Source organism: Typopeltis vanoorti, chromosome 4 (assembly GCF_054136105.1).
Source record: "Typopeltis vanoorti isolate ZY-2024b chromosome 4, IOZ_Tvanoo_1.0, whole genome shotgun sequence".
Classification (NCBI taxonomy): domain Eukaryota; kingdom Metazoa; phylum Arthropoda; class Arachnida; order Uropygi; family Thelyphonidae; genus Typopeltis; species Typopeltis vanoorti.
Window position 1 is genome coordinate 158,110,821 of NC_143552.1, and position 26,356 is coordinate 158,137,176.

At 36.8% G+C, this 26,356-nt stretch overlaps 1 protein-coding gene across 2 annotated transcripts in view; it reads right to left on the bottom strand.

Moving 5' to 3' along the window:
* The window catches only part of Argl (Argininosuccinate lyase), a 350,034-nt gene that overhangs the window by 183,175 nt on the left and 140,503 nt on the right, over window positions 1–26,356 (bottom strand). For both annotated transcript variants that reach the window (XM_090392053.1, XM_090392054.1), the window contains exon 8: window positions 18,849–18,926. In XM_090392053.1, the coding sequence (XP_090248179.1) occupies window positions 18,849–18,926 (78 nt within the window). The remainder of the gene's footprint in view (window positions 1–18,848; window positions 18,927–26,356) is intronic.

A 26,356-nucleotide genomic window follows, 5' to 3' on the forward strand; every position in this document is an offset into this window, starting at 1 on the left:
ATGCAATTTCATTCTTCTCATGAGATTCTACTGCTACCCAATCAATATTTAGATAATTAAAGTCTCCCATTATGATTACTCTTTTTGCACTCATCTTTTCTATTTGGTGATGCATTTTTTCATTACTAGCAACTGATCCATCAGATGTGTAACAACACCCCACTATGTAATTTGTCTTGTTAGATTCCACCTCACACCAGATGGCTTCAAACTTACTGCCACATGAAATATTGTTAGTAGTATTACTACAATCATAGGTCTCAATTCTAAGTGGATTTAAGTCATCTGATATCATTAGCAGCACACCCCGTCCTCCTATCCTCTCTATCCTTCCTAAAAATACTGTACCCATGACACTCGATACCAGTTAGTAGGTCTGATTCTGTTAGCCAGGTCTCGCTAATACCTACAATCTGAGGTCACAACATATTGACTAAGGCAACAAACTCCACCCCTTTGTTTCTGATACTCCTAGCATTCATGTACAGACATAATAATCTACCTGAATGTTCTTTCCGTGTGTAGAGGCTTAAGTGCGGTGAGGACATCATGTTGGAGGCGTAATGGATTTTTTTTACAACACTCAAAAAGAATTAAAATAGAATTTAATGCTTCCTATATTTCGTCCTATTCACTAGGACATCTATGGGGATTACAAAAACACTTAATGTAACATATACACAAATAACAAACAATACTAAGCCCAACCACGTGGGTGACACTAAAGTCCTATCTAGGTAGAGCGTCCTCTAAGGGCAGTAGTAGGTGGCCTCGGATGTAAGGTATGGTGATGGCATTTTTAAAATCTTGTCGACGAGAAGGACGGGGAATGGGGGAGGAGTTGATTTTTTTTTTTTTTTTTTTTTTTTTTTGCCAAATATTTTTGCCTACATCCAAGGCACACCCGAAAAAATAGCCAAGATACTAAAACAGTACAACCTACACACAGCATATAAGCCCCACCGCAAACTTGCTACCCTTATCCGTTCTACGAAAGATCAGCTCCCTCCTCTCTCTCTGCCTGGAGTTTACAAAGTACCCTGTTCCTGTAAGCTGGCGTACTTTGGACAGACAGGCAGATCAGCATCCATCCATCTAGAGGAACACAAGTCTTACATCTTCAAACATAACTATGGCCATTCAGACTTGGCTGACCATGTTTTGGACACCACCCACAGGGTACCATGGAAGAAAACCACCATGCTCCACCACAGCAAATTCAAGAAAGAGAGACTTTTCTTAGAAGCAGCAGCAGCTCTCAAAAACCAACCAAATCTCAATAAATACGGTTGCATTAAGCTTCCGAAGATTTGGGAAACACTCATCACCAGAGTTCCCACCTTACATTCCAGGCCACCTACTACTGCCCTTAGAGGGCGCTCTACCTAGATAAGACTTTAGTGTCACCCACGTGGTTGGGCTTAGTATTGTTTGTTATTTGTGTATATGTTACATTAAGTGTTTTTGTAATCCCCGTAGATGTCCTAGTGACTAGGACGAAATATAGGAAGCATTAAATTCTATTTTAATTCTTTTTGAGTGTTGTAAAAAAATCCATTAAGCTGAATGTTCTTTGTATACTCTTGTCTGCAGTCTACCTGACACAGCTGGACAACTTGCAGATTTCTATTCATCTCTAATGTCTTACACATGTAGACATCTTTGCACATATATGATGGATCTGAACTGGACAAACGCAAACCTGAAATCGTTCTCACCTCATCAACATTTCCATGACAAAGCCCATTCCCTTCATTAACACAGTTATATAACATTGTCGCTCTTACACTCACATTCACACCATCCCTCCCTTTATAATTTTCTTTCCCTGACTCTCTGTGATAGGTCTCATACCAGTTATTAGTTTTTCTAGACTCCTGATACCAAACGCATTCAGGTGTAGGTCATCCCTCTTATACAAATCTAATCTTCCTTCAAACTCACTCCACACATCGAAAAACTCACATCCATTACTTCTACATAGCCTACACATTGAATTGTTTGCCATCATAGCCCTTCTTTTTAATTCATTTTTATCATAGCAAGGTAAAATACTAACAATTTTCACTTTCTCACTTTTCACGCTCGCCTTTCCAACAACCCTTTCATGTCCTCTCTCATATTGAACTTATTGCCATTTAAATCATTCCTACCTACTACAACTATGATTTCGTTTACTTTTCTTTTCTGTTTTTGAATTACTTGTGTTATATTTTTAATTTTCGCTCCAGGAAAACTCGATGTTATAACTCACTCATCTATAGCGTGTTTTATTATAGAGTCACCATACCAAATAACTTCTTTCTTTTTACTAACAACGTCATTTACCTGATTTCTGTTATTTCCCGGCTTACCTGTTTCCTTGCTTTTTGTTTTTTATTTTCCTGTTCATTTTTCTTTTTCTCCCTATGCTCATTTAAAGGTCTCTCAACTTTTTGCAATTCCTGTGTCGTCTCTCTGATGATCTGCTTCAACTTCGCTATTTTGGCAGTTAATTCATTTTCGTTAACCTCCTCCATGTGCAAAATAACCTTGTTGGCAGGGCTAACCTTCTTGTTCTCGCCTGCAGTGCTTTTTTTTAGCATTACCTTTCTTGTCCTTTTTTTGGCGCAATTTTAAACGTCTATTAAATATTGAAATATCTTAATAAAAATATATGATAAAATACTAAATACAATATAAAGCACTAAAATCTACACAAAGTATATTAAAAAACACTAATTTTCTAAGAGAAAACACAATAACAACAGATAAAAATCACCAACTTTATGTGAGCACTAAATTCGCTGACCAACCACCTCGTTATCACTAAGCCAGGAGTCTTCAACCTTTCAGGCAGTGCGAGCCACATTAAAAATTTCAATGAAGCCTGTGGGCCACTAAGCTATACTGCAGTATTTAGAATTGTAAGATACTTTCCAGATTCACAAGGAACGCTGTGCATTTGATACTTTACATAAAATCCTATAAAATTAGCAAACTCAGCTTTAAGAGCGTAGGTAGGAGGCAGGTTCATGATAAGTAAATACAATCAATACTTGAAAAAAGATAATTTAATGAAGAAAACATTCATTTTTTACAATGTCAATGGGCAACTTGGCAATGTTTTTCCTTGACCAGCTTGTCGATGTTGTAAGTCACTATGCACAGAGTATTCTTGTGATGTTGGTCCGTAATCTGAGTTCTTGTCTTGGACTTCACATGTTTCATTCTGGAGAATTGCTCACATAAGTATGTGCTTCCTAACAAAGCGTACATCTTCAAAGCATGCTAACGAAGATTAGGAAATGCGTCCTAAAAAATGTAGTCTTCGTAAAATGTAAACAAGGGTACCTTGAATATTTTTCTCTCAAAGAAGAGTTGTTTTGGAGTTCAAGCAGCCCCATTTATACTGAGCCTGGCATTTCGGCAGCATTGACACTGAATGACATTGAAAATAAATCTAAAGAAGACTGTTGGTTAAGAAAATCACTAAATCTCTCTTCGAACTCACTTCGCAATACGGCTAATTTCGTAGCATATTCATCAAGAGATGAACAGTTGGACTTAGCGAGAAGCTGAAAATGAGTTAAGTCTTTTTTTTGCGAGTTGTGCCTCCCAAAGTTTGAGCTTGGCCACAAAAGCTTTGATGTGATTAAACATCAAAGCACTACATTCAATGAACCAGTTGATCCAGACTGTGCACCAGTTGATCTTTGGATTGTAGCCGTGTATTTAGGTCATTCATATGCAACGAGATGTCGGTCACAAAGTCTGTCATCCACTTTGGATCGTTAAATTCCACAATCAGATTCCCCTTAGTTTGCATGAACTGCTGTATTTTTCTCCTTAAGTGTCAAAGACTCTTTAAGAACCTTCCCTCTGCTCAACCAATGCACATCACTATAATAAACCACATCGCAGTGATCCGCTTTGCACTCTTGGGTCGAAAACTCTTGGAATTGACGATGATTCAATCCTCTTGCCCTAATAATGTTGACAACAGTCACAATAACTTTCATGACATTCTCATATCCAATAGTTTTTGTGCACAAATTCTCCTGGTGGATTAAACAGTGGTAATGGACGAAATCTTTTCCTTCTAGTTCTGGTTCTTTCTGTAGCAGTGCAACAAACCCTTCGTTCTTTCCTGTCATAACAGGGGCACAATCAGTTACCACACCCTCGAGGTTTGTTAAGCCGAGGTCGAAACGCTCGAGTGTTTTCTTGGCAGCTTCAAGAATATCAGTGCCTTTCGTCATTCCCTTCATAGGTACGAGCGCTAGTAGTTCTTCTGTCACATTGAATTGTTGATCAATGCCACAGACAAAGATAGCCAGTTGTGCTGTATCCTTCACATCTGTGCTCTCATCTAAAGCAAGTGAATATGACGTAAATTCGGACAACCGTTTTTTTTTAAAGTTCCTTCAATGTCATTGGCAAGTTCTTTGACACGTCGTGCTACAGTTACTCCAGACAAACTCGATTTTTTAAACACTTCGTTATTATTTGGGCACAGAATATCCCTAGTAGTTATGAGACACTCTTTCACAAACTCGCTGTCCAAGAAGGCTTTTGATTTTTTAGCAATTTTTTCAGCTATTACATAACTTACTTTGATGCACACTTCGCTCTCTTCCCTCTGCCTTTTAAACATACCCTGCTGGCATTTTAAATCAATTTGGAGATGGTTCACTTTGTCCACGCGAAGCTGCCATTGAAGGTGAACAAAATTGGACACATGCTTTGTCTCATAGTGTCATTTTATATTGTATTATTTTGATACTGACACTGACTCACGATAAATTAAACACACTGGCTTACCATTGATCGACACAAAAAAGTACAAATTGGTCCACTTTTCATTAAAAACCTGACAAGTTACGCTTTTTACTAGTAAATGTAAAAATCACTATGGAAGGTGAACCCAAAAAATGTTCCAAAATGGCTGTGTAATGGTTATTATCCATGACTATGTCTCATATTAATGAAAAAAGTCTGGCAATATAAAACCACAATAGGCTATGGCTGACACGACGAACCTGCATGTGCTTATACATGAATATCATACTGTTCACGACTGACTGACTGTGGATGAGATCCTCTTGTATTTATATGAAAATAACAAAGCATCAAGAACCTTCTGGTGCCTTCCAGATGTATCATGAAGGCACCAGACAGCACACTCGAATGAACTAGTGCTTCAGCCATTTACCTGTAACATTAGTACTAGTACTTAAGTACCGCTTGGTGCTGGTAAATGGCTGAAGAAGCATGTCTATTTAATATTTATTTTTATAGGATTTTATTTAAAGTATCAAATGCACAGCATTCCTTGTGAATCTGGAAAGCATCTTACAATTCTAAATACCACAATATAGCTTAGTGGCCTGCAGGCTTCATTGAAATGAATTTTTATTTAATCGCGTTTTAATGTTAAGTAGTTATTTTTTCAAAATGGCCCACTGGCCAAAGAGCTCCGCATGCCACAGGTGGCTCGTGGGCCATGTATTGAAGACCCCTGCACTAAGCCAATGTTTATCCAAACCAAATTCCATTTTGATGTCCTGACTGAAAATATGAACCATGTTCAATAATGAGTCTATTTTCTGTGCTGATTTTCCATATAACTTCAAGTCATCCATATACAGTAGATGGGAAATTTTAACATTATATTTAGGAATTTCATATCCAAGTTTTATTTTCTCCAAAACCATATAATTTCCCATGGAAATTTCCACTTTTAATGCTAATATCTCCGAATCATTCATTATTTACTATTAAAATTGTTTTTCAGGATTTCATAGCTTTTACTTATAAACCTAAAAAGGTTTAGAAAAGGTCACGAAGGTCTAATTGTAAACTTCATAAAAATGGCAGATAGATAACCACTGCATAGGGCATAGCTGAAATATTTATTATTATTATTATTATTATTATCCATTCTCTCTTCCTGTTAGTAGATCATTCTCATTATTATTATTTCTTTGGCATCTCCATGGAATCAAAAACTCATTGCAGGAGGCTCACACTAACCATTGTTCATACAATACTCACTATGGAGGTATGAAAATAAAAATATCTCTCCTGCCACGATCTTAGCCTGCTCTTACATCTGGATCATCTCACCACTTACTCGTCCCCATGGAATCTAGGAGACTAGAACTGCACACAGGTTCAGATATGGCTTAATTAAAGCCTTATAAAAGATCATAATAATAATAATTATTATTATTGTTGCTGCTGTTATATCGGTATCTCCATGGACTCAGAAGACTCGTCGCAGGAGAGCCACACATGAGAAATAGAGAGAGAGAACTGGGGGGGGGGTCACCTTGGAAGTTGTGTAAGAGTGCGATTAGTAAGAATGTGCTACATTTTTTGGAGAGTGGTGAAGGAGTGGAATGAATTGCCAGGTGTAGTTGTGAGTACCCTGACAGTGAATGAATTTAAGGAGAGGTATGAAAATAAGTTTTTTGTGTTAATCTTATAGAACCCTTTTAATATCTTATAAGTTTCTATCATGCCTACTCTTTTCCATTTATCAACTATACTTTGCAACCCACACACCTTCAACCTATCCTCAGAGGGAGCATTCTACTGATCTGTCACCAGCTTGGTCACTCATCTTTGAATCCTCAAGATCGAGATGTCACCAAATCATCTCTTTATAAAAAGGGATATTAGCATCCATATCTTTACTTGTTAGTGTAGTTTTCAACATCCATGTAATCCTTTTAGCTATTCTGCAGTTCGTCCTCTGAACTTCAACTCTCTGTCCATCATTGCCCCAAGTTGCAAGCCTCATAAATTTCCTGCAATACAGTACCATCAATGTGATACACAGTATGTAATTTTTTCAGCCTGAAGATCATAACCTTACATTTTGCAATTAAATTGGTAATTGTTATCATTTGCCCATAATGCTAATTTATTTAAATCATCATCATGCAGAATATCTCCATCAGCTTTATCAATTATTGCCCTCCCCAGTTTTGCATCATCTGCAAACAAGTGAATTACTCCCCCCTTACATCATTCTCTATATTATTAATAAATGAATTAAAGAGTAGTGGCTCTGGTACAGAGTCCTGAAGCACTCCACTAGAGACCCTCATTCCACTCCACCATATGCCACTCTTTGGTGTCTATCAGCCATCCTCCTATCAATGCCACATTCCATTCCATTCCATTCCATTCCCATTTGCTCCAAATTTTTTAATAATTTTCCATGTGATTTAAATGCCTTTGCAAAGTTTAGCAGTATCATGGTTTGGCCATTTCCCTTATCTAATTCTGCTGTCACTCTGTTATTAAATGTAAGTAAATTACTAAGGCATGACCTGCCTTTTACAAAACAATACTATCTACCATAGAATATTGTATTGAACCACTTTATCCATGCTTGTCAATGTATTCTTCAACAATCACATAATCTGATGTGCTGTTTTGGATAACTTTGCAATATACCCTCTAAACTTTAACTCCATGTAGACACTGACCTGCAAATCTTTATCGTCATCAATTTCCAGCTCTCCAGTCTATCAATCTACTACTAAGTGTGCAATCTTTTTATCAAAAGTGAATAATCTTGAACTTTGTCACATTATACTGCCACTGTCTGTAGCCCATACTGGTCTATTTGAATCATCATGCAAGATCTCTACAACTTTATTAACTATTTCTTTACACAGGTGTAATTCAGCTATTAGATCAGCAAATAGCTGAATATTTCTCCTCAGATCACTTCATATCTCACTAATGCAGAAAATAAACAATAGTGGCCAAAGTGTAGTGGCCTGCTATACACCATTAGCCATCTACCCAACCTTGAATTCAGTTCCTCCATACTAATTTTTGATGTCTGTCAATCTGCATTTCTCTTAGCTATATCAGCAGCTTTACATACATCCCATTCACTCTGTAAAGAGTAGCTGGCTTATTGCTCATGTATGACAATGAAGAGAGTAGAGATGGCAAGCAAAAATGATCAATAATATGCTAGCAAAGCTGTGTGAGAAAAAAAAGAGTGCAGTTTTGCATTTAAAGGACATATAGAATTGTATAAAAGAAGTGGATTATATTTAAATAGATATGGTGTGAATCAACTAGAAAGACTGTTGCTAGAAGGAAATGTAATGAGTAACATGAACAAGGTATCAGCATAAGTCATGAGTTATGTTTCTATCATATCTCCTTTATTACTCCTATCTACTAAACTTTCTAACCCACAAATTTTCAGTCTATCCTCAAAGAAGTATTAAACAGACTATTTTTTTTTTTTTTAAGTTAAGGGATATTATATCCCATATGGTTTCTTAGCCGAATAAGAAACTCAAAGAGTTTCATGCCGAATATAGAAACTATATAAAGTTCAGTGATTCCAAGCGTAAGCAAATACCTGGATAGTGCAGCACCTGACCCTTGAAGGTAGTGCAAGCTGAGGCAACTCATGTAAAGGGTGGAGCAAGCTCCAATCACCATTCTTGATATTTACCCATAATGTGAACTTAACTCCTAGGAGCTGTATTTTGTTCAACATTATGAGAGAAGGTCACTAACCAGACCGGTTTCGAACTTTTTTGAGGTCTCATCAGTGAGTAGGTAGACCTAGTTAATATCAAGTTTGTAGTGAACAAACCAAGTTTCTACCTACTACTATTCACCTCAAAAAAGGTCGAAACTGGTCTGGGTAGTGACCTTATCTCATAATGTTGAACAAAATACAGCTCCTAGGAGTTAAGTTCACATTATGGGTAAATATCAAGAATAGTGATCGGAGCTTGCTCCACCCTTTACATGAGTTGCCTTAGCTTGCACTACCTTCAAGGGTCAGGTGCTGCACTATCCAGGTATTTGCTTACGCTTGGAATCGCTGAACTTTATATAGTTTCTATATTCGGCATGAAACTCTTTGAGTTTCTTATTCGGCTAAGAAACCATATGGGATATAATATCCCTTAACTTAAATAAGTTCATGTCGCCGAATTGAAGCCTTTGGCTCTCCATTATTATTAAACAGACTAGTTTCCATTTTGGTCATTCACCTCTGAATCTTTTCCAACACTTACTCAAGAAACCTAGGTGACCTAGTCTATATACAGTAGTCAAGACATGGCCATATCAAAGCCTTATTAAGAGGAATAATATCCTCTTTATCATTATTTGTAAGTGTTCTTCTATATCTAAGTGATAATTTTGAGCCTTTTATTGCCCACTTTTGAGTGCCCTCTTTTCATTTTGAAATCTAGGTGGTCAAATCTGTGCACACTGATCCATATGCAGTGAGATCAGTGCCTTATACAATGGAAGAATCATAACATCCTCACTTCTGCATGTCAGTGTCCTCTGCATCACTGCCATAATTTGCTATGCTGCCCTCACAATTTTAGCAAAATGTCCCTGACATTTTGCTAAAATTGTGAGGGCAGCATAGCAAATTCACTATCACTTCCAAGTTCCACACCTCCTTTACCTCATCTAAGATATCACCTTACCAATATTATGCTCTGCATCCTATCTATCCTTGAATTTAAAAAAAAAAATTGCATGTTGCTATATTGAACTGGTAGCCCTACTCATTCACCCAGTCTATTCAATTTCACTTACAAGGCTACAACATTCATTCTACTTCTCATAGTTCTTCCTAACTGCACATCATCTGCAAATAACTGTATATTAGCATTCAAGCTCTTCCAAATATCATTTATATAAAAAATTAAGTAGCGACAGCCTCATAACAGACACTTGGGGCATACACGTAGTGGCTTTTGGATATTGCTCCTCCATATACTGCTTGCTGATACCCATTGGAGAGTCAATCACCAATCCATTGCACTAATCTGCTATCCAAACCCACCCATCTATTCTAATTTAATAACAAGCTTGTCATATAGCAATCTATGAAAGGTTTCAGCAAAATCTAAATATACCACTGTGTATGCTTTCCTCCTTCTCCAAGGAATATAATAAATTTAGTTTAATCCTTTACCCAAGTGTAGGCAAACAAAGTTCGTGCCTGAAGTAGTTCAGGACTGAGGCAACTCGCAGCAAAGGTGGACCAAGCTCTCATCACTCCTTGTCTCGGTATATCCCATAATGCAAAACACATCTCCTTGCGGACATGTATAATGCTATGCATTAAGGGAAGGGCCACTACCCAGATCGGTTTCGACCTTTATTGAGGTATCGTCAGTGGGAGGCAGACCCAGAAGTGGTGATACTAAGGCAGAAGCAATGGAGAGGTCATATTTATTTATATGAGTTGCCAAAAGGTGTACCACCTTATTATTAATTTACTTTGGCTTTAATAATAATATAGTCTAATCAAGTGTAAAAAAACTTCCAACATCTTCTGCAACTGTTTGCACCTTTTGTCTTAGATGGGGATTACTTAGAGTTGCCATATTTTGGAAAACCAAATACGGGACATGGATCACCCATTTCCTGTATTTCATTTCCTGAATATGGGACAACTTTGGTGAGTTGGTTTTACAAAATAAGTATCAATACTTTTGGAACTGGAACTCAAAATGCTAACTTTATGTTTCTGAGTGTTAATGTGTTGTGTAATATCCGAACGTCCCCCATGTGCAATACTAAACATTCGTCTACAGATTTTACATTCAACTTCGTCATTATGTTTTCCTTTTGCAATAAAATTCCATTCTTTCGAATAATCATTGTTAAAAATGCACTTTCGTTTTGGCATTGTTAAGGACTTAAGGAAAGAAATAAAAGTTAATTTACCTTTGTATAATTAATAAAGAAAATTAATTTACCTTTAATTATATATTTTATGTATTAAAATATCGCACATTCGCAAAAGGTGAGATATTATTTTATAATAATTATTGAAATAACATCCACGTATTGTACCGATATCACACCGCACAATGTCTACATAAGAACTGTTTGAAAATAAGTAAATGCAATATATCTGTACAGAATTATAAATAAAATACTTATACTAAATAAAAAGCGACCAATGAAAGGGACCATCGCCGCCATGCTGCCGCAGTAAACTACAAACACAATTAATTTCCTCGAGTTGTCAGTTTTTATGGCTTACAAATCAATTTAAGTTGGATCATTCTAAAAGAATATTGAAAATTATAATTGCTTAACATAATATTTATAATTTTATCTTTTCATTAAAATACAGGATATTAGGCTGTCCCTACAAGTACAGCAAAATACGGGACAGCAAAATTCAACGTAAAATACAGGATGTCTGGCAAGCCTAGGATTACTCACTCCTCTGCTACCATTAACAGCACTACTCATTCCTTATGCCCTGTCTATCTTCACCAAAAACATCATATCCATCCATCTCTATTACTGTCAGCATGTAATCCTTCCAACCTTGTTTAACTTGTTTCAACAATTTTTGGGAATAAAATAAGTCATGAACTCCTGCTGGTAATCTTTGGATCTTGTAATACAATACCTTGCACTTTGCCATATTAAACATGAAACCATCCTTTGTCCACACTGTAAGTCTGTTTGAATTATTCTGCAACATTTCTATGTCAGTTTAATTAACTATGGTTCTTTTCAGCTTTGCATCTTGAAACACTGGATATTCCCTTTTCAAATTATTCCCTATAGCAGGAGTTCATGACTTATTTTACCATGTGATCCCCTTAGTTTTCTTTAAAATGAGGCGAGCTTCAATTTCTGTTAACTATACATGATTTTAAAAAAAAGGTAATTAACACTAGATGAAAAATGTGTCTATTAATTTTAAAATTAACTATAACTAAAATTCTATTTTAAATTGATATTTAAATAATTGTTTAATTAATGTGAAGCTTGTGTATTCATGTCAGTTTTTAAACTTCCAAAATTGGGAGTATACTATAATAAGATCAATCTCAAAGAATCTTCTGTGTGTAAATCTGGAAGAAAGAACTTAATGTTTGTTTGTTTCAAATATAAAAAGGCTATTTCTTGTAAATATGTAGAAGCAGAATGTAAACATTCACTGTTTTTTGGTATATTTCTTGATAAACATATTTCCAATATTTTAATGACCTTGCTTTTAGGAAGAAATCTCATTGTAGTATAATAATTTCATAATAATAATAATTATCATTATTATTATTAGCCAAAAATCCATGGAGTCAAAGACTCATCTAGGAGGTCCTTTTATCATACTGTGCTTTAAATACACTCAAATTCTCTGCAGACACCACACACTCAGACAAGTCATTCCAATCATTCACAACTCTGCATAAAAAAAAACTGCTTCTCATTCCCCTACTTGCACCCTCTTTATACAGTTTCCAGGGATTACCTCTGGTTCTCCCCTAATCTCAAACTATTGTCTGTAGAACCTCTCCAGCATTGATCCTATAACAACCCCTTAATAACTTCTAGGCCTCTATCATATCTCCCCTCTTCCTTCTGTCCACCAGACACTGCAAGTTGCATCTTCTCAATCTTTCCTCATACTCGACATTCCAGAGGTTAGAAACTACCTTAGTCAGTCACCTCTGCATTCTTTCCAACATCTCTTCATCCTTCTGAAAACCCAGGTGACCTAATCTGGGAGCATTTGCCCATGTGTGGCCTAATCAAAGCCTTATACAATGGAACAAGAATCTCACTACTTCTACAAGTCAGTGTCTTCCACATCATTCCCAGAAGCCTTTGTAATGTCTTCACAATTTTGGCTATGTGTTCCCTAAATTTCAGATCCTTACCGAAATAACCCCCAGATCTCTTATTTCCTCCACCTCTGACAATATATCCTCACCAAGTATAAATTCTGCATCTATTTTTGTTTTCCAAATTTTAAAACCTTACATTTTTCAACATTGAACTTGCATCCCCATTCCCATGCCCAATCACTCAATTTATTCAAGTCTTTTTGTAAGGCCCAACATCTTCTCTACTCTTCATGGATCGTCAAAACTTTGCATCATCTGCAAACAATTGAATATCTCCATCCAAATCTTCAATAATATCACTAATATGCAAGTTAAATAGCAATGGCTCTAAAACAGACCCCTGAGGCACACCACTAGTAACTTCCCTTTTCCTGGATATTGCTCCCCCATACACAACTTGTTGATACCTATCCGATAGCCAGTCTCCAATCCAATGCACCAATCTAATATCCAACCCCATCCACTCCAGTCTGACTATCAACTTATCATGCGGTAATCTATCAAAAGCCTTTGAGAAATCTAAGTATATTACTGTGTATCCCTCTCCTCTGTCCAAGGAAGCAGTCACCTTATTCTAATAAGTAAGTAGATTACTAAAACATGACCTCCCTTTAGCAAATCCATGCTGCAATCAAAGATAATACCATTGTTGTCAACTCAATTCTGGATCCTAGTTCTCACCAGCTTCTCCAACAACTTAACCACAACACCTGACAAACAGATAGGCTTATAATTTGATTCTTGAGTTCTATCATTTCCCTTATGAAGCAGCAAAATCTTGCCCTCTTTCCACACCTTAGGAACTTGACCCAGTGCAAGACTCTTATTAAAAAAATATGTAAAAGCCGGCATCAACTCCCTGGCACATTCCTTCAGAATACATGATGATATATTATCAAGTCCCACAATCTTATTTACATCTAGTTTGCTCAACTCCCCATACACCTCTTGCTCACTTACAGTCAGTCTCTCACCCATCAACTGCACTCAATCTCTCCATGAAGTCACATTCACAAGATTCGAAGACCTTTATGAACTGCTCATTAAGTATCTCCACCACACCTTCTGTAACAGCTGTCTTTATACCGTTTTCTCCAATTAATGTCATCCTTCCATAATCATTCTTTCTTTTGCTGGCTATATATCGCAAGAACTTATTAGGATACTTTTTGGCTTCATTAGCTAACTGCTGTTCATATCTCTCTCTTTAGCTACCGTCACCAACAAAGTCACCTGCCTTGCCAGGTCTTTGTAGTCCTCATGGAATTGGTTATTCTCTTATGCTGCTCCATAATGCCCTTTTTCTCTATATTGCATGCTTAATCTCTTTATTCATCCATTTCACACCTACTTTATCTAACCATCTCACCCTTGGAATACATTTAGACATTGCATCTACTAAATAGTTTTTGAAAATCTCCCAAGCTGCATTAATCTCTTTTTCAGCTAACTCCTCATTCCATGCTACACCTGCAAGCTGTCTCCTGAGCTCTTCATAATCATCTCCCCCCCCCCATTGTAGTTCCACATATACCCTTTTCTTACAGAGGTCCTCACACTGCTGGCAACCACCCAGGTAATCACCTGGGTGGTCACTCTCACCAATTGGTGGATGATTTGACACCTCATTTATAATTAAATCCTCTGATAAAATGAACAAATCCAAGACTCTCAATCCTCATGTGCCCTCTGTTACATACTGTCTGAGACAGTTATCCCTCAAAAACTCAAGAAACTCATTTTCTTTACTTCCAGTTGCTATCTCATCATTCCAGTCTATATTGCCATAATTAAAATCGTCCATTATGATCACTCTTTTCTTATTTACTTTGTTAATTTGATTATACATTTCATAGTCACTACCATCTACATTTCCTGGTCTATAACAACATCCAACCAAGTATTTCATTCCATTCACCTCTATCTAACACCATACTGCCTCAAAACTACTGGCACTATTTCCCTCTTCCATCTCTATTATGTCCATACAAAATCTTTATCGTCAATAGTTCTCCACTCTCTCTCTCTTTTTACCCCTTCTATCCTCACGAAATACATCATACCCTTGCATCTCTATTCCTGTCAGGATGTTGTCCTCATCTATGTTGACCATGTTGCCACCTATTGGTGAGAGTGATCATAAGGTCTTGACCTGGGAGGTGGCTAAAGGTGTGGAATTTTTGATTAAGACAGGGTATATGTGGAATTACCGTGCTGGCAAGTATGACAAGCTTAGGAGATTGCTTGGATCAGTGCCATGGCATGTACAGCTGCAAGGGCTGGACATCGATAGAGCATGGGAAGTGGTCCAGGGGCATTTACAGGAGGTTATGGCTGATTGTATACCTAGGGTCCGAATAGTAAAACAAGTAGGGGTTAAATGGATGAATAACACCATTAAGCTTGAGCTGCAAAAAAAGAAACAACTGTGGAGGGAATTTAAAGAAAGGGGTGACCTGCAGGCACATGAAAGGAAACTAGCTATGAAAGCAAAAGAGAATCCCAAACAGTTCTTTCAATATGCTGCAAGCAAAAAAAAAACTGTACATGGCAAAATGATTTTAAGGAATGACGATGGTAAGGAGTTCACTGAACCATTCGATATAGTGGAGTTACTGAGCACGCACTTTGTAAAAGTATATCATCCAGGTGGAGACAATGAAAAAATGAAGGAGCCATTAGTTTATATGGGAATTGTGATGAATGAAGTGGAGGTGAATAGTGTATTACAGAACCTTAATGTGAATACATCTGTGGGATTGGATGGTATACCGGCACGGGTCTTGCGTGAAGCAGCTAAGGAATTATCAGTGCCCTTGACCATGTTGTTTAATCTGAGTCTCGGGTCACGTTTAGTCCTGAAGGCATGGAAAGAGGGGAAAATAATTTCACTGCAAAAAGGAGGATCCAAGACTATGGTTGCAAATTACCGACCAATCAGCATATCAGGAGTTGTCGTCAAGGTCTTGGAGAAAGTAGTCAAGAGAAAAATACAGGAATGGATTGATGAAAATGAGATACTGTACAGGGGACAGCATGGCTTTGTGAAGGGTAGATCATGCCTGAGTAACTTGCTCAAGTTTTATAACAAGGTGACGGCTGAACTGGATAAGGGAAATGGGTTTACAGTGATACTGCTGGACCTGGCAAAGGCGTTTGACAGGATACCACATGGAATTCTAATCCGTAAACTACAACATATGGGAATGGATATAGGGTTGGTAAGATGGATAGGTGGGTGGTTGATGGAGAGATATCAAAGAGTGGATTATTCAGGAGTGGAGTCCAAACGACGGCCTGTGACTAGTGGTGTGCCGCAGGGTTCTGTTCTTGGACCACTGCTGTTTAATCTGTTCATTAACGATATAGGGAAAGATCTAAGTGGAACAGTTCATTTGTTCGCTGATGATGCGAAGTTGGGGAGGGCGATAGTGAATGCAGAAGATGTCAAAGTCTTGCAGGATGACTTAGATAGATTGGAGTTCTGGGCTAAGGAGAATGGATGTCAATTTAATGTGACAAAATGTAAGGTTATGCATTTTGGGGTGAAAAGATTAGCAGCAGTATACCACATGGGTGGAACTGTACTCCAAGAGATTGATGAGGACAGGGACTTAGGAGTGTTGGTGGATAGGCAGGTGAAGTTTAGGGGGCACATTGCGAAAGTAGCTAAATCAGCTCACTTGGTTGTTGAAAAATACCTTAACGAGCAGAGATGAGCAAGTTATTGTACCTCTGTACCGAGCCTTAATAAGACCTCATCTTGACTACTGTGCCCAGATTTGGTCACCTCGGTTCCTTCTTGATGGGGAGGAGGTGGAGAGGATCCAGAGGCGAGCGACTAAGATGATAGCAGGTCTATGGAATGAACCATATGAGAACAGGTTGAAGATTTGTGGGTTGCAGAAACTGGTTGATAGGCGGAAAAGGGGAGATATGATTGAGACATTCAAATTGCTAAAAGGATTCTATAAGATTAATTCAGAGGATATTTTTGAGATCAGGACTGGTGGTGTGAGAACTAGGAGACACCTATGGAAGCTGGGCAAGAGTGTAGTTAGCAGTGGTGTTAGAGCTGGGTTCTTTACTTTTAGAGTGGTAAATGAGTGGAATAAGCTGCTTGAATCTGTTGTGGGTGCTATGACAGTGAGCGAGTTCAAGGCAAGGTATGATAGATACTGTGAGAATGTCATATAGTTGTGTGGACAGGATGTTTAGGGCCTCCCTCGATGAGTCTAAGGACTCCCTGGAGTAGCCCGAAAATAATAATAATAATAATCTAACCATGTCTCATTTATTCCAACAATTTTTGGGTGAACAGACTCAATTAATACAACCATTTCATCTGCCTTGTTTCTTACACTTCTTGCATTTGTATATAAACACAACAGCTCATTCCTGGATCTACAGCTAGTTCCACTGATACCACTCATTCGATGTGATTTCTCCTTGCTTGACTGGGGCCATTTACCTTTCTGCTTATTCATTTTAGAACCTCTTCAATTCCAACTGTTTCCTCTTGATCCCAGGTCATCCCATTCCTTTCCTGTCTACACCTTTTTTCACATCCTCTTGAAGCATCCACCTTTCTCACACTGTGTACTCCTGTCCATCCTGAGCCTCCCCGTTTCCCTGTTCATCTTGCACACCCATTCTCTCATTTTCCATACTCATGCCACTTACTTTCTCATTCATAACTACCTTTGCAATCTCTCCTGTCATACTGTCCTGCTCTTCCACATCACTGCCCACTTGATCTGATTCATTCTCTGTACTCACTTCTCTACCTTCCAGCAACAATCTCTCCGAGTGACTCACACCATAACCACTCGAATGCAGTCCATCGCTCCCATACAGTTCATTTCGTCCTTCAAATGCATTCCACACATTAACAAATTGTTAATATTTATTAGCATTATTGGTATAAAATAATTATACTACGAAAAATTGCAGGATATTTTCACTATAAAAATTACAAGAATTATTTTTTAATTTTTTCTTATTGGTTTTATATATATTTATTTAAAACCAACTAGAATAATACAAAACATATTCTAGTTGGTTTTAAATAAATATATAAGAAATATATTCAATGATATTCTTTTAAAACTGCTAAGTTGGTCACAGTTGACCAACATTAAAGCTGTGAACAACTAGTTGGCCACGACTGCTTTAAGTCATTGATGCATTAAATTTCAAGTATGGAGCCCTATAGTGCATTACTAGTCAACTGTTGACTTCTCCTGGATTCTACTCTGATATATACTATTCTTTGATGTTTGTCTATTAGCTACTTTATTATCCATTTTGCTAGCTTCATATCCATCTCTCACTTTCTCCAATTTATGTAATAAAGTTATGTGGGGATATCCTGTCAAATGCTTTTGCAAAGTCCAGCAGTATGATGACGTAACTATTCCCCTTTATTCCAATGAAGTGTACACTATTATAAGAAGCAAGTAAATTACTATGGCAAGATAGCCTAGACAAAGCATTGCTCTCCACAGAGTATCATATCTCCCTCCCTCCCTTCATCCATTATTTAACACTGCATTTAACCAATTTCTCCAAAACCTAAACCACTCCTCCTGAGGTACTTTGGTTTCTAATTTGTTACTTCTATCTTGTAGAATTTTGTATATTATAAAACCATTGCAGAAGAGTTTTTTGTTTTTTTTTTAATAAAGCAGAAAGAAATAGGCATATAAGTGTAGAAGAGGGTTGTGTGAGAACATGGTGAATGGTGATCACATTTTTCACTTGGCAAGTGGGTGTGAGTGGCATGTACTGTCTGTGAGTGTGGTGAGTACAAAAACAGTAAATGAGTTTATAGTTCGATGAGCGTTATGTTGACAATGAGACCCTACAAAGATGAGTCTTTGACTCTACAAAGATTTAAAAATGATAACAACAGTTTTGTGATGGCAGCTTCAAGAAATTTATGAGCTTTTAAAGCTCATAAAGATTTCTGTTTCTGGATATAACAGCTGTTCAGAATAATATCTGTATAAAATGAAAACAAAATGAGAAGATAGCAGTTTGCTATTTAACATTGATAAAACAATATGAATTTCTGAATTTAGAACCTGCTCAAAAGTAAAGAAAAAATATTATTGTAAAATTATATATTTTGAATACACAGAAGACATACGATGAGAGATCAGTATCAGTTTTACTAAATATTTACATACTCACTTTCCCAGTGGTAAACTGTTAATTCTGAAAGTAGTATCTTCCAACCTCTCAACATCCTGGACAAAGTACCAAGCATAGCTGCAATTCAATATTTTTATTCAAATATTTTGACATAAATTAGAAAAAATAACTAAATTCAAAATAATATCAATCAATCTCTTTCTCTCTCTTTCTATATATACATATATACACTATCTGATCAAAAGTATCCGGACACCCCTCTGTAATTCATAACTGATGTCTAGATATCACTATGACCTCACTTACTGGTATAAAAGGAGGCACGGAGCTGTGTGTTGTTCAGTGATAAGAAATACAAGCAGAATGGGTAGGTCAAGGGAGCTCAGTAACTTTGAATGTGGACCAGTTATTGGTTGCCACATCAGTAAGAATTCTGTTAGAGACATTTCAACCCTCCTCAAGTTGCCCAAGTCAACAGTTGATGACATGATTATGAAGTAGAAATGTGAAGGTACAACCAAAACAAAACTGATAGACAGAGCCTGTTAAGCATTGAAGAAGGAGGTTTGTGGAAATCGCCAGACATCAAGTGAAACAATCACACGGGAGTTCTGCAGTGCTACTAACTGTCCAGCCAGCACCATGACTATGCATCGAGAGGTAAGAGGAATGGGGTTCCATGGTCGAACAGCTTCCCATAAACCAAACATTTCTCCTGTGAACACTAAGCACCACTTGTAGTGATGGTGTAAAGAGCGACACCACTGGACAGTGGACAACTGGAAATGTGTGATTTGGAGTGATGTATCACACTTTACCATGTGGCAGTCTGATGGAAGGGTCTGAGTGTAGTGAATGCCTGAAGAACGATTCCTGCAAGCATGTGTAGTGCCAACAGTGAAATTTGGAGGAGGTTGAGTTACAGTGTGGGGGGTGTTTTTCATGGAATAGACTTGGCCCTCTTGTAATACTACACGGAAATCTAAAAGGGTACAAGCATATTTTGACCCATTGCATACTGTATATGGTAGAAGATCAATTCGGTGATGACTATTGTCTGTGTCAGCATGACAATGCTACCTGCCATAAAGTAAGGTCTGTGAGGGAATGGTTTATGGACAATAACATTCCAGAAATGCCGGCCCAGAGCTCTGACCTGAATCTCATAGAACACCTTTGGGATGAATTAGAATGTCGACTTCACTCCAGACTCCAACGACCCACATCACGAACTGCTCTGACTACTGCTCTTCAGGAAGAATGGACTGCCATTCCTCCAGAGACATTTCAGCATCTGGTAGAAAGTCTCCCTGGCAGAGTTTGAGCTGTCATAGAAGCAAAGGGTGAACCCACTCCATATTAATGTCCACTACTGGAAAGTGTGTCACAAGGAAGTTCTGATTACAGTTTTGAGTAGGTGTCCAGATACTTTTGACCAGATAGTGTGTGTGTGTGTGTGTGTGTGTGTATATATATATATATATATATAAAACAAGTTTATAAAATTACTTGGTATCCTTAATATATATATATATATATATAAAAAAAACAAGTTTATAAAATTACTTGGTATCCTTAATATACACACACACAATCTGATCAAAAGTATCTGGACACCTACTCAAAATTGTAATCAGAACTTCCCTGTGACACACTTTCCAGTAGTGGACATTAATATGGAGTATTAATATATATATATATATATATATATATAAAAAACAAGTTTATAAAATTACTTGGTATCCTTAATATACAGGGTGTTCGGGATAAATTTGACAGTTTCGTAAGGAAAAAGAAAATCTTCTTTGTATCTATTAAATTTAATGAATTGACAAAAAAACATTACAGGCAGAGTTAATTACAATACTATCAACAAGATTTACTCAAAATAACCACCATTAGCATCGATCACAGCTTCAATTCTGCTTCGGAACCTCGAACAAGCTGATGCTACAGTCTCCCTGGGAAGGGCCGCAAAAACTGTTTTAATTTTATCCATTAACTGGGCTTTTGTATTACTGGAAGTGCGATTGGTGTCTTTTTCAACTGCGCCCCATACAAAATAATCCATGGGGTTAAGGTCTGGGGAGTTTGGAGGCCAAACATTTGGACTGGTGAAGTCGTAGAAATTTTCAGACAACCATTTTTGACTTTTCCCAGAGGTGTGGCAAGGGGCCGAATCCTGCTGCCATACATACGGCCTACCATTGGCTACCCTTGTTATCCAGGGCTTGACTACAGTTAGCAACTCCACGAACAAAGCCCGAATTCCAATGCCAGGGTTCTTCAACACCTGTTCCTGCAGATTTGCGAGGAATTCTGCTGTACGAACGCAATCAGATCGTCTGCTAGGGATCTTTCCTCTTGCTACATCCTCGTAGTCACCATTGCAAGTCTCTAGTTCATGCCTGATTGTTTTTACTGTATTCAGGGAGCATTGGGCAGCAGTCGTAATATCCTTATTTTGATGGCGGGCACGAATCATCATGATACAAGTTATTCTCTTCCATGATTCAGGTGGGTTCCAGCTATCCATCCTTTCTGACATCTTGTATATGAATGAAGAAGGGTCCAAACTTTTAAATGAAGAGAAGTGTGTGTTAATACATGTAACTTACGGAAAAATATAATTAATTATAAATATGTCAAATTTATCCCGAACACCCTGTATATATATATAGGATGAAGCAGAAGGAATGCTATGTCCCGATTATTATACCAGAGGCCAATTTTGATTGAAAATATTTCACATAAACATGGTCTGATGCTGAATAGTAATGAAACCTACGGCTGTTTGAATTTGAAAAAAATTGATACAATATTTTCGGTAGTAAAAAATCATAATAGACAGAAATTTAGTGAACTATCATCACCATCATAGCACTAAATGCAGATATAGATCTCATGATCTGTTCCAGTCCTTTTCAATCTAATATCTTCTTTTGAGTCTACCCATCCTCCTCCTCCCAATTGGTTTATATTTTATTAATTATTATTGTTTATTTATTATTCTATTTATTATTATGTTGTGACACCTCCAAGGTGTCCAAAGACTCATCAAGGGAGGGCACCTACTTAACAACTCTCCCGTCTCCACCACTTAATTTACCAAATGTACTGAACCACCACTACCATCATCTACACCAGCAGTTCTCAACCCTATACCTGAGGGTGCATTTGCGCTCATGGAGCTATGTGCATGCGCTGTCAATTATTAAATAAGAAAAAAATAAAATTAAAATTGGAAAATAAGTCTTCTCCTAGTAATAATATTTATTGAAATCATAATAAATGTTAACATTTATGTTATGTTACAAACATTTTGTAATTCCTCTGTCTTTGAATGCAACTGCTACCAGTGCCAATTTTGTGCATATGTTTTATGTAATTAGTCTACTGGCAACTGTGCGCTTGAGGGATGTGTCACCACTTCACTGGTGTTGGTTGCAGGCTTTGCCCATACAGTGTTCTTGTGCTTAAAAATTTTCCCCAAAATGAGTAATCCAAATAAAAAACAACAAACCTATAAATTCAACAATGATTGAGAAGAAGACTATTGTTTTATCCAGAGTAAAAAGAAATGTTTGCAATGATATTGTATCAGTGATGAAGAAACACAACCTCAAAAGTCATTTCAAGTGCGGTCACAGCTCTTTTGACATGATTAGAAAAAGAAATCTGAGCTTAGAAAAAGAAAAATTGATCAACCCAAATCAAGATTATCTAACTAGCAATAAATTTTCATTAGACAGGTAGATAAGAATAATAATGGTTCTATTGCTTCCTTTAAAATTTCTCACTTGTTGGCAAAAAGAAAAAAAGTCCTTTGTAGACAGTGAATTAATTAAGGAAGCATTTCTAACTGGTGCTGATTCGCTGTTTGAAGGATTTTCTAATAAGCAAGAAATTATTTCAGCAATACAAGATTTGCAATTATCCAATGATATATAAATGGTACATGTGTATTTATCCTACATTACTAGTTAATTTGTTACTTGTTATCATTTGATATGATAAGTATAAATTTTCATCGAAAAAATATTGGTGCACCACTCTCTTCACTTTCTTCCCAATCTCGAATGTACCCATGACCACAACCAGGTTGAGTATCCTTGATCTACACTAATGCTATCTATTTACAGAACAAAACCACTGGTATTTTTGTTCTGTAAATTGTGTGTGTTCTGAAGCCCAATTTGTCTGTATGTGGGTTGAAAAACCAAGTTCTCAGGAGAAAAAGCACTGATACCTCCATGAGATTGGCTAACTCACTTTCAATTGAAAAATTCCCATATGAAGATTCCTCTCATCATGATGAGAATTGAACTTGGAGACACTTAGGATATCGAGTGTTGGAAATTCATTTTACATGTTCTATTAAATTTTGTTTATATTTGCTTAGTTTTTATTCTATTGATTTTATTTTTAGTTCTTTTAAAATATCTTTGTTCCTTTTTTTGTCTAATAATGTAATTTTCAGTTATTTTCATGAATCATCTCATTTCACTTGTTTTTATATTTTATTTATGTTTATTCCCTGTTTTTTATTCTTAGTGAACTGTCTATTCAAGAATTTACAGTTTGTGTTAATAATGGGTGAGTAAAGAAATCGAATTTCTGGAGAGGTTGGTGGTAGAATGGAGGTATCAGACTATAGGCCATGACTTATTTTTAACAGTATTAACAACACCAAACAAACTATTTATAAAAAGATGTTTTATTAACTTGCTTATATTTTGCTGAATTTTAAATCAACATCATCAGAGCACAACACAGCATGTACTTACTGCCGTGTATACATACTGTGTTGTACTCTGATGATGCCGATTTGAAATTCAGCAAAATATAAGCAAGTTAATAAAATACCTTTTTTTTTAAAGTAGTTCATTTGGTGTTGTTAATACCGTTAAAAACAAGTGATGAATAACCATCAACACTTGAGCTTATCGGTTAGACTATAGGGCTGTTTGCATTTCTTCTGTAGTTGTTAAGATTATGAAGAAATTCGTAAGAACTCCTATATTGAATGGGCAGATTAGGGTAATATTATTTATGCAGGCCAGCATGGATTTGTTTAAGGACACTCTTGTTTTAGTAATCTGATTACCTTTTACAATAGAGTAACAAGAGAAGTAGATGAAGGTAATGTATACATTGTAATTTTTTTGGATTTTTCCAAGTTGAATCGTATGGGTTTGGATATCAGGTTACTGGATTGGATTGGTGATTGGTTCTCTGGTAGATATCAGAGTTGTATATTGGGGGGGGGGGGGGGGGGGACAGCATCAGGGAGTAGGAAGATAATGAGTGGAGTTCCACAAGGTTCAGTATACTGGCACCATTGCTGTTCAATCTTCATACCAATGATATTGTTCCAGGACTACAGGGAGATGCTCAGTTGTCTGCAGATGATGTGAATCTTGGGAGAGTTATTAGTAATAGTGCTGATGTTTTGGCTCTTCAGTAGGATTTGAATAGGCTGGAGAGGTGGGCATTAAACTGACATCCCCATGGGGATGTCAGTTTAATGCAACTAAATAGTAAGGTTTTAAATTTTGAGATCCACAGAAGGGATGCTTCATACTCGTTTGGTGGAGTTATAATGGAAGAAGAAGAGGAAGCAAGGGATCTTGCAATGACTGTGAATAGAGATTTAAAGTTCCAGGGACATATTACAAAGATTTTAAAGAAAAGAATTGCAGCAATGTTGAGGAGAATGTTGACCATGAAGGATAAAAGTGAGCTGGTCTCATTATATGAAGTTTTGATCAGACCACATGTGGATTTCTGTGCTCAGATCTGGTCACCAGGATTTGAAGGGGATGAATTAATAATGGAGTGGGTGAAAAGATGGATAACAAAAATTATGTCAGGAGTGTACAATGTTGATTATAAGGATAGACTGACGGCATGTGGACTGCAGAGTTTGGTAAATAGAAGGCAATAAGGGAAAGATATGATCGAGGCATTTAAGATGTTGAAGGGTTATTATTGTATTAACACTGATGAGATTTTTCATCGGGGTTTCATTGGGGTGGAAGGGATGGTGAAGTGTAATACATAGCCTCTCCCACTCAAACGTCAACCTCACCTTCCCGTGGTCCATCCTGTTCTAAAAGTACAAACGAGGCACTGGCGATCGAGTATGGGCGGTATAACCTTAACACCCTAACAGAGTAAATGCTGTTAGATCTGCCTGTCCAGAGGCGTTAGGTAGCAGCCCTACCACTGGACTTACCCAGCAACAGGTTAGTAACCTGCCCTGGGGAAATTCAAAATACTTTCAAGTTTCATGCAAAGAAAAGCAGGACGGACTGTCAGGGAAAAGATCACAACCCAGGAAACGGTAAACGAAATTGGAAAAAGGAACACATAATGAAGATTGTAACATGGAATGTGAGAAGCATTGCACACAAAGAAGAACAACTTGATAAACAACTAAACCAAGCTAACATAAAGATATGTATAGTAACAGAAACAAAGAAAAAACAAAAAGGTACAAAAGAAACAAACAACTATACACAAATCTACAGTGGGGTAAAAAAAGAAGAAAGAGCAAAAGCAGGTATAATGATTATGGTACATACATCCCTAAAGAACAATATTGTATATTACAATTATTTGAATGAAAGACTAATAGAAATTAGACTCAAGATATTAAGAGGCCACATAACAATAATTGGTGCATATGCACCAGAAGAGGGAAAAGAAGAAGACAGTAATATATTTTATAAAGAATTACAGAATGCTATAGATAAAACAAACAAAACTGACTATTTACTGCTAGCAGGAGACTTAAATGTCAGAATAGGAAACAAAAAATACAAAACAAACATAGGTAAATTTGGCGAAGATACATGTAATCAAAATGGTCGCAGATTGCGCGATTTTGTCATTTATAATAATATGCGAATAATGAATTCAATGTTTAAACACAAGGAAATACATAAATATACTTGGTCAGCCAGAGGATACAAATCAGTAATTGACTACGTTATCACAAATTTTAAAATAGCAGAGTTAATTTTAGACATAAGAACATATCGAGGCTTTGAATTAAACTCTGATCATTATATGGTATCAGCAAAAATTCGTTTTAAACCAAAGTGGCTAAAAACACACAGAATTGAAAATTCTTACCAACCAAGCTACAAAATTTCTTCATTAGAGGATCCTCAAGTTAGACTACAATATTAAAAATGCACAAACTTAAAAACAGAAACCACACATGAATCAAGTTACACAGAAGATGAATGGGAAAATTTGAAACAAATTCTCACAAAAGGCAGCAACAGAAACCTTAGGGATAAAGCACAAATGGATTAGAAAAAGAGGACTATGAGACTGGAACAAAGAAATAGAAAATATAATAAAAACCAAAAAGGACAGTTACCAGAAATGGCTAAATTCCAAAACAATAGAAGCAGAAATAGAGTAAAAAAGAAATAGTGCAATTGCAAAATGAGAAGTAAGGAAAAAACATAGAGAAAGGTGGAACAATTTCGTAACAGAATTAGAAAAGGATTTATTTAAGCCACAATCCAAAA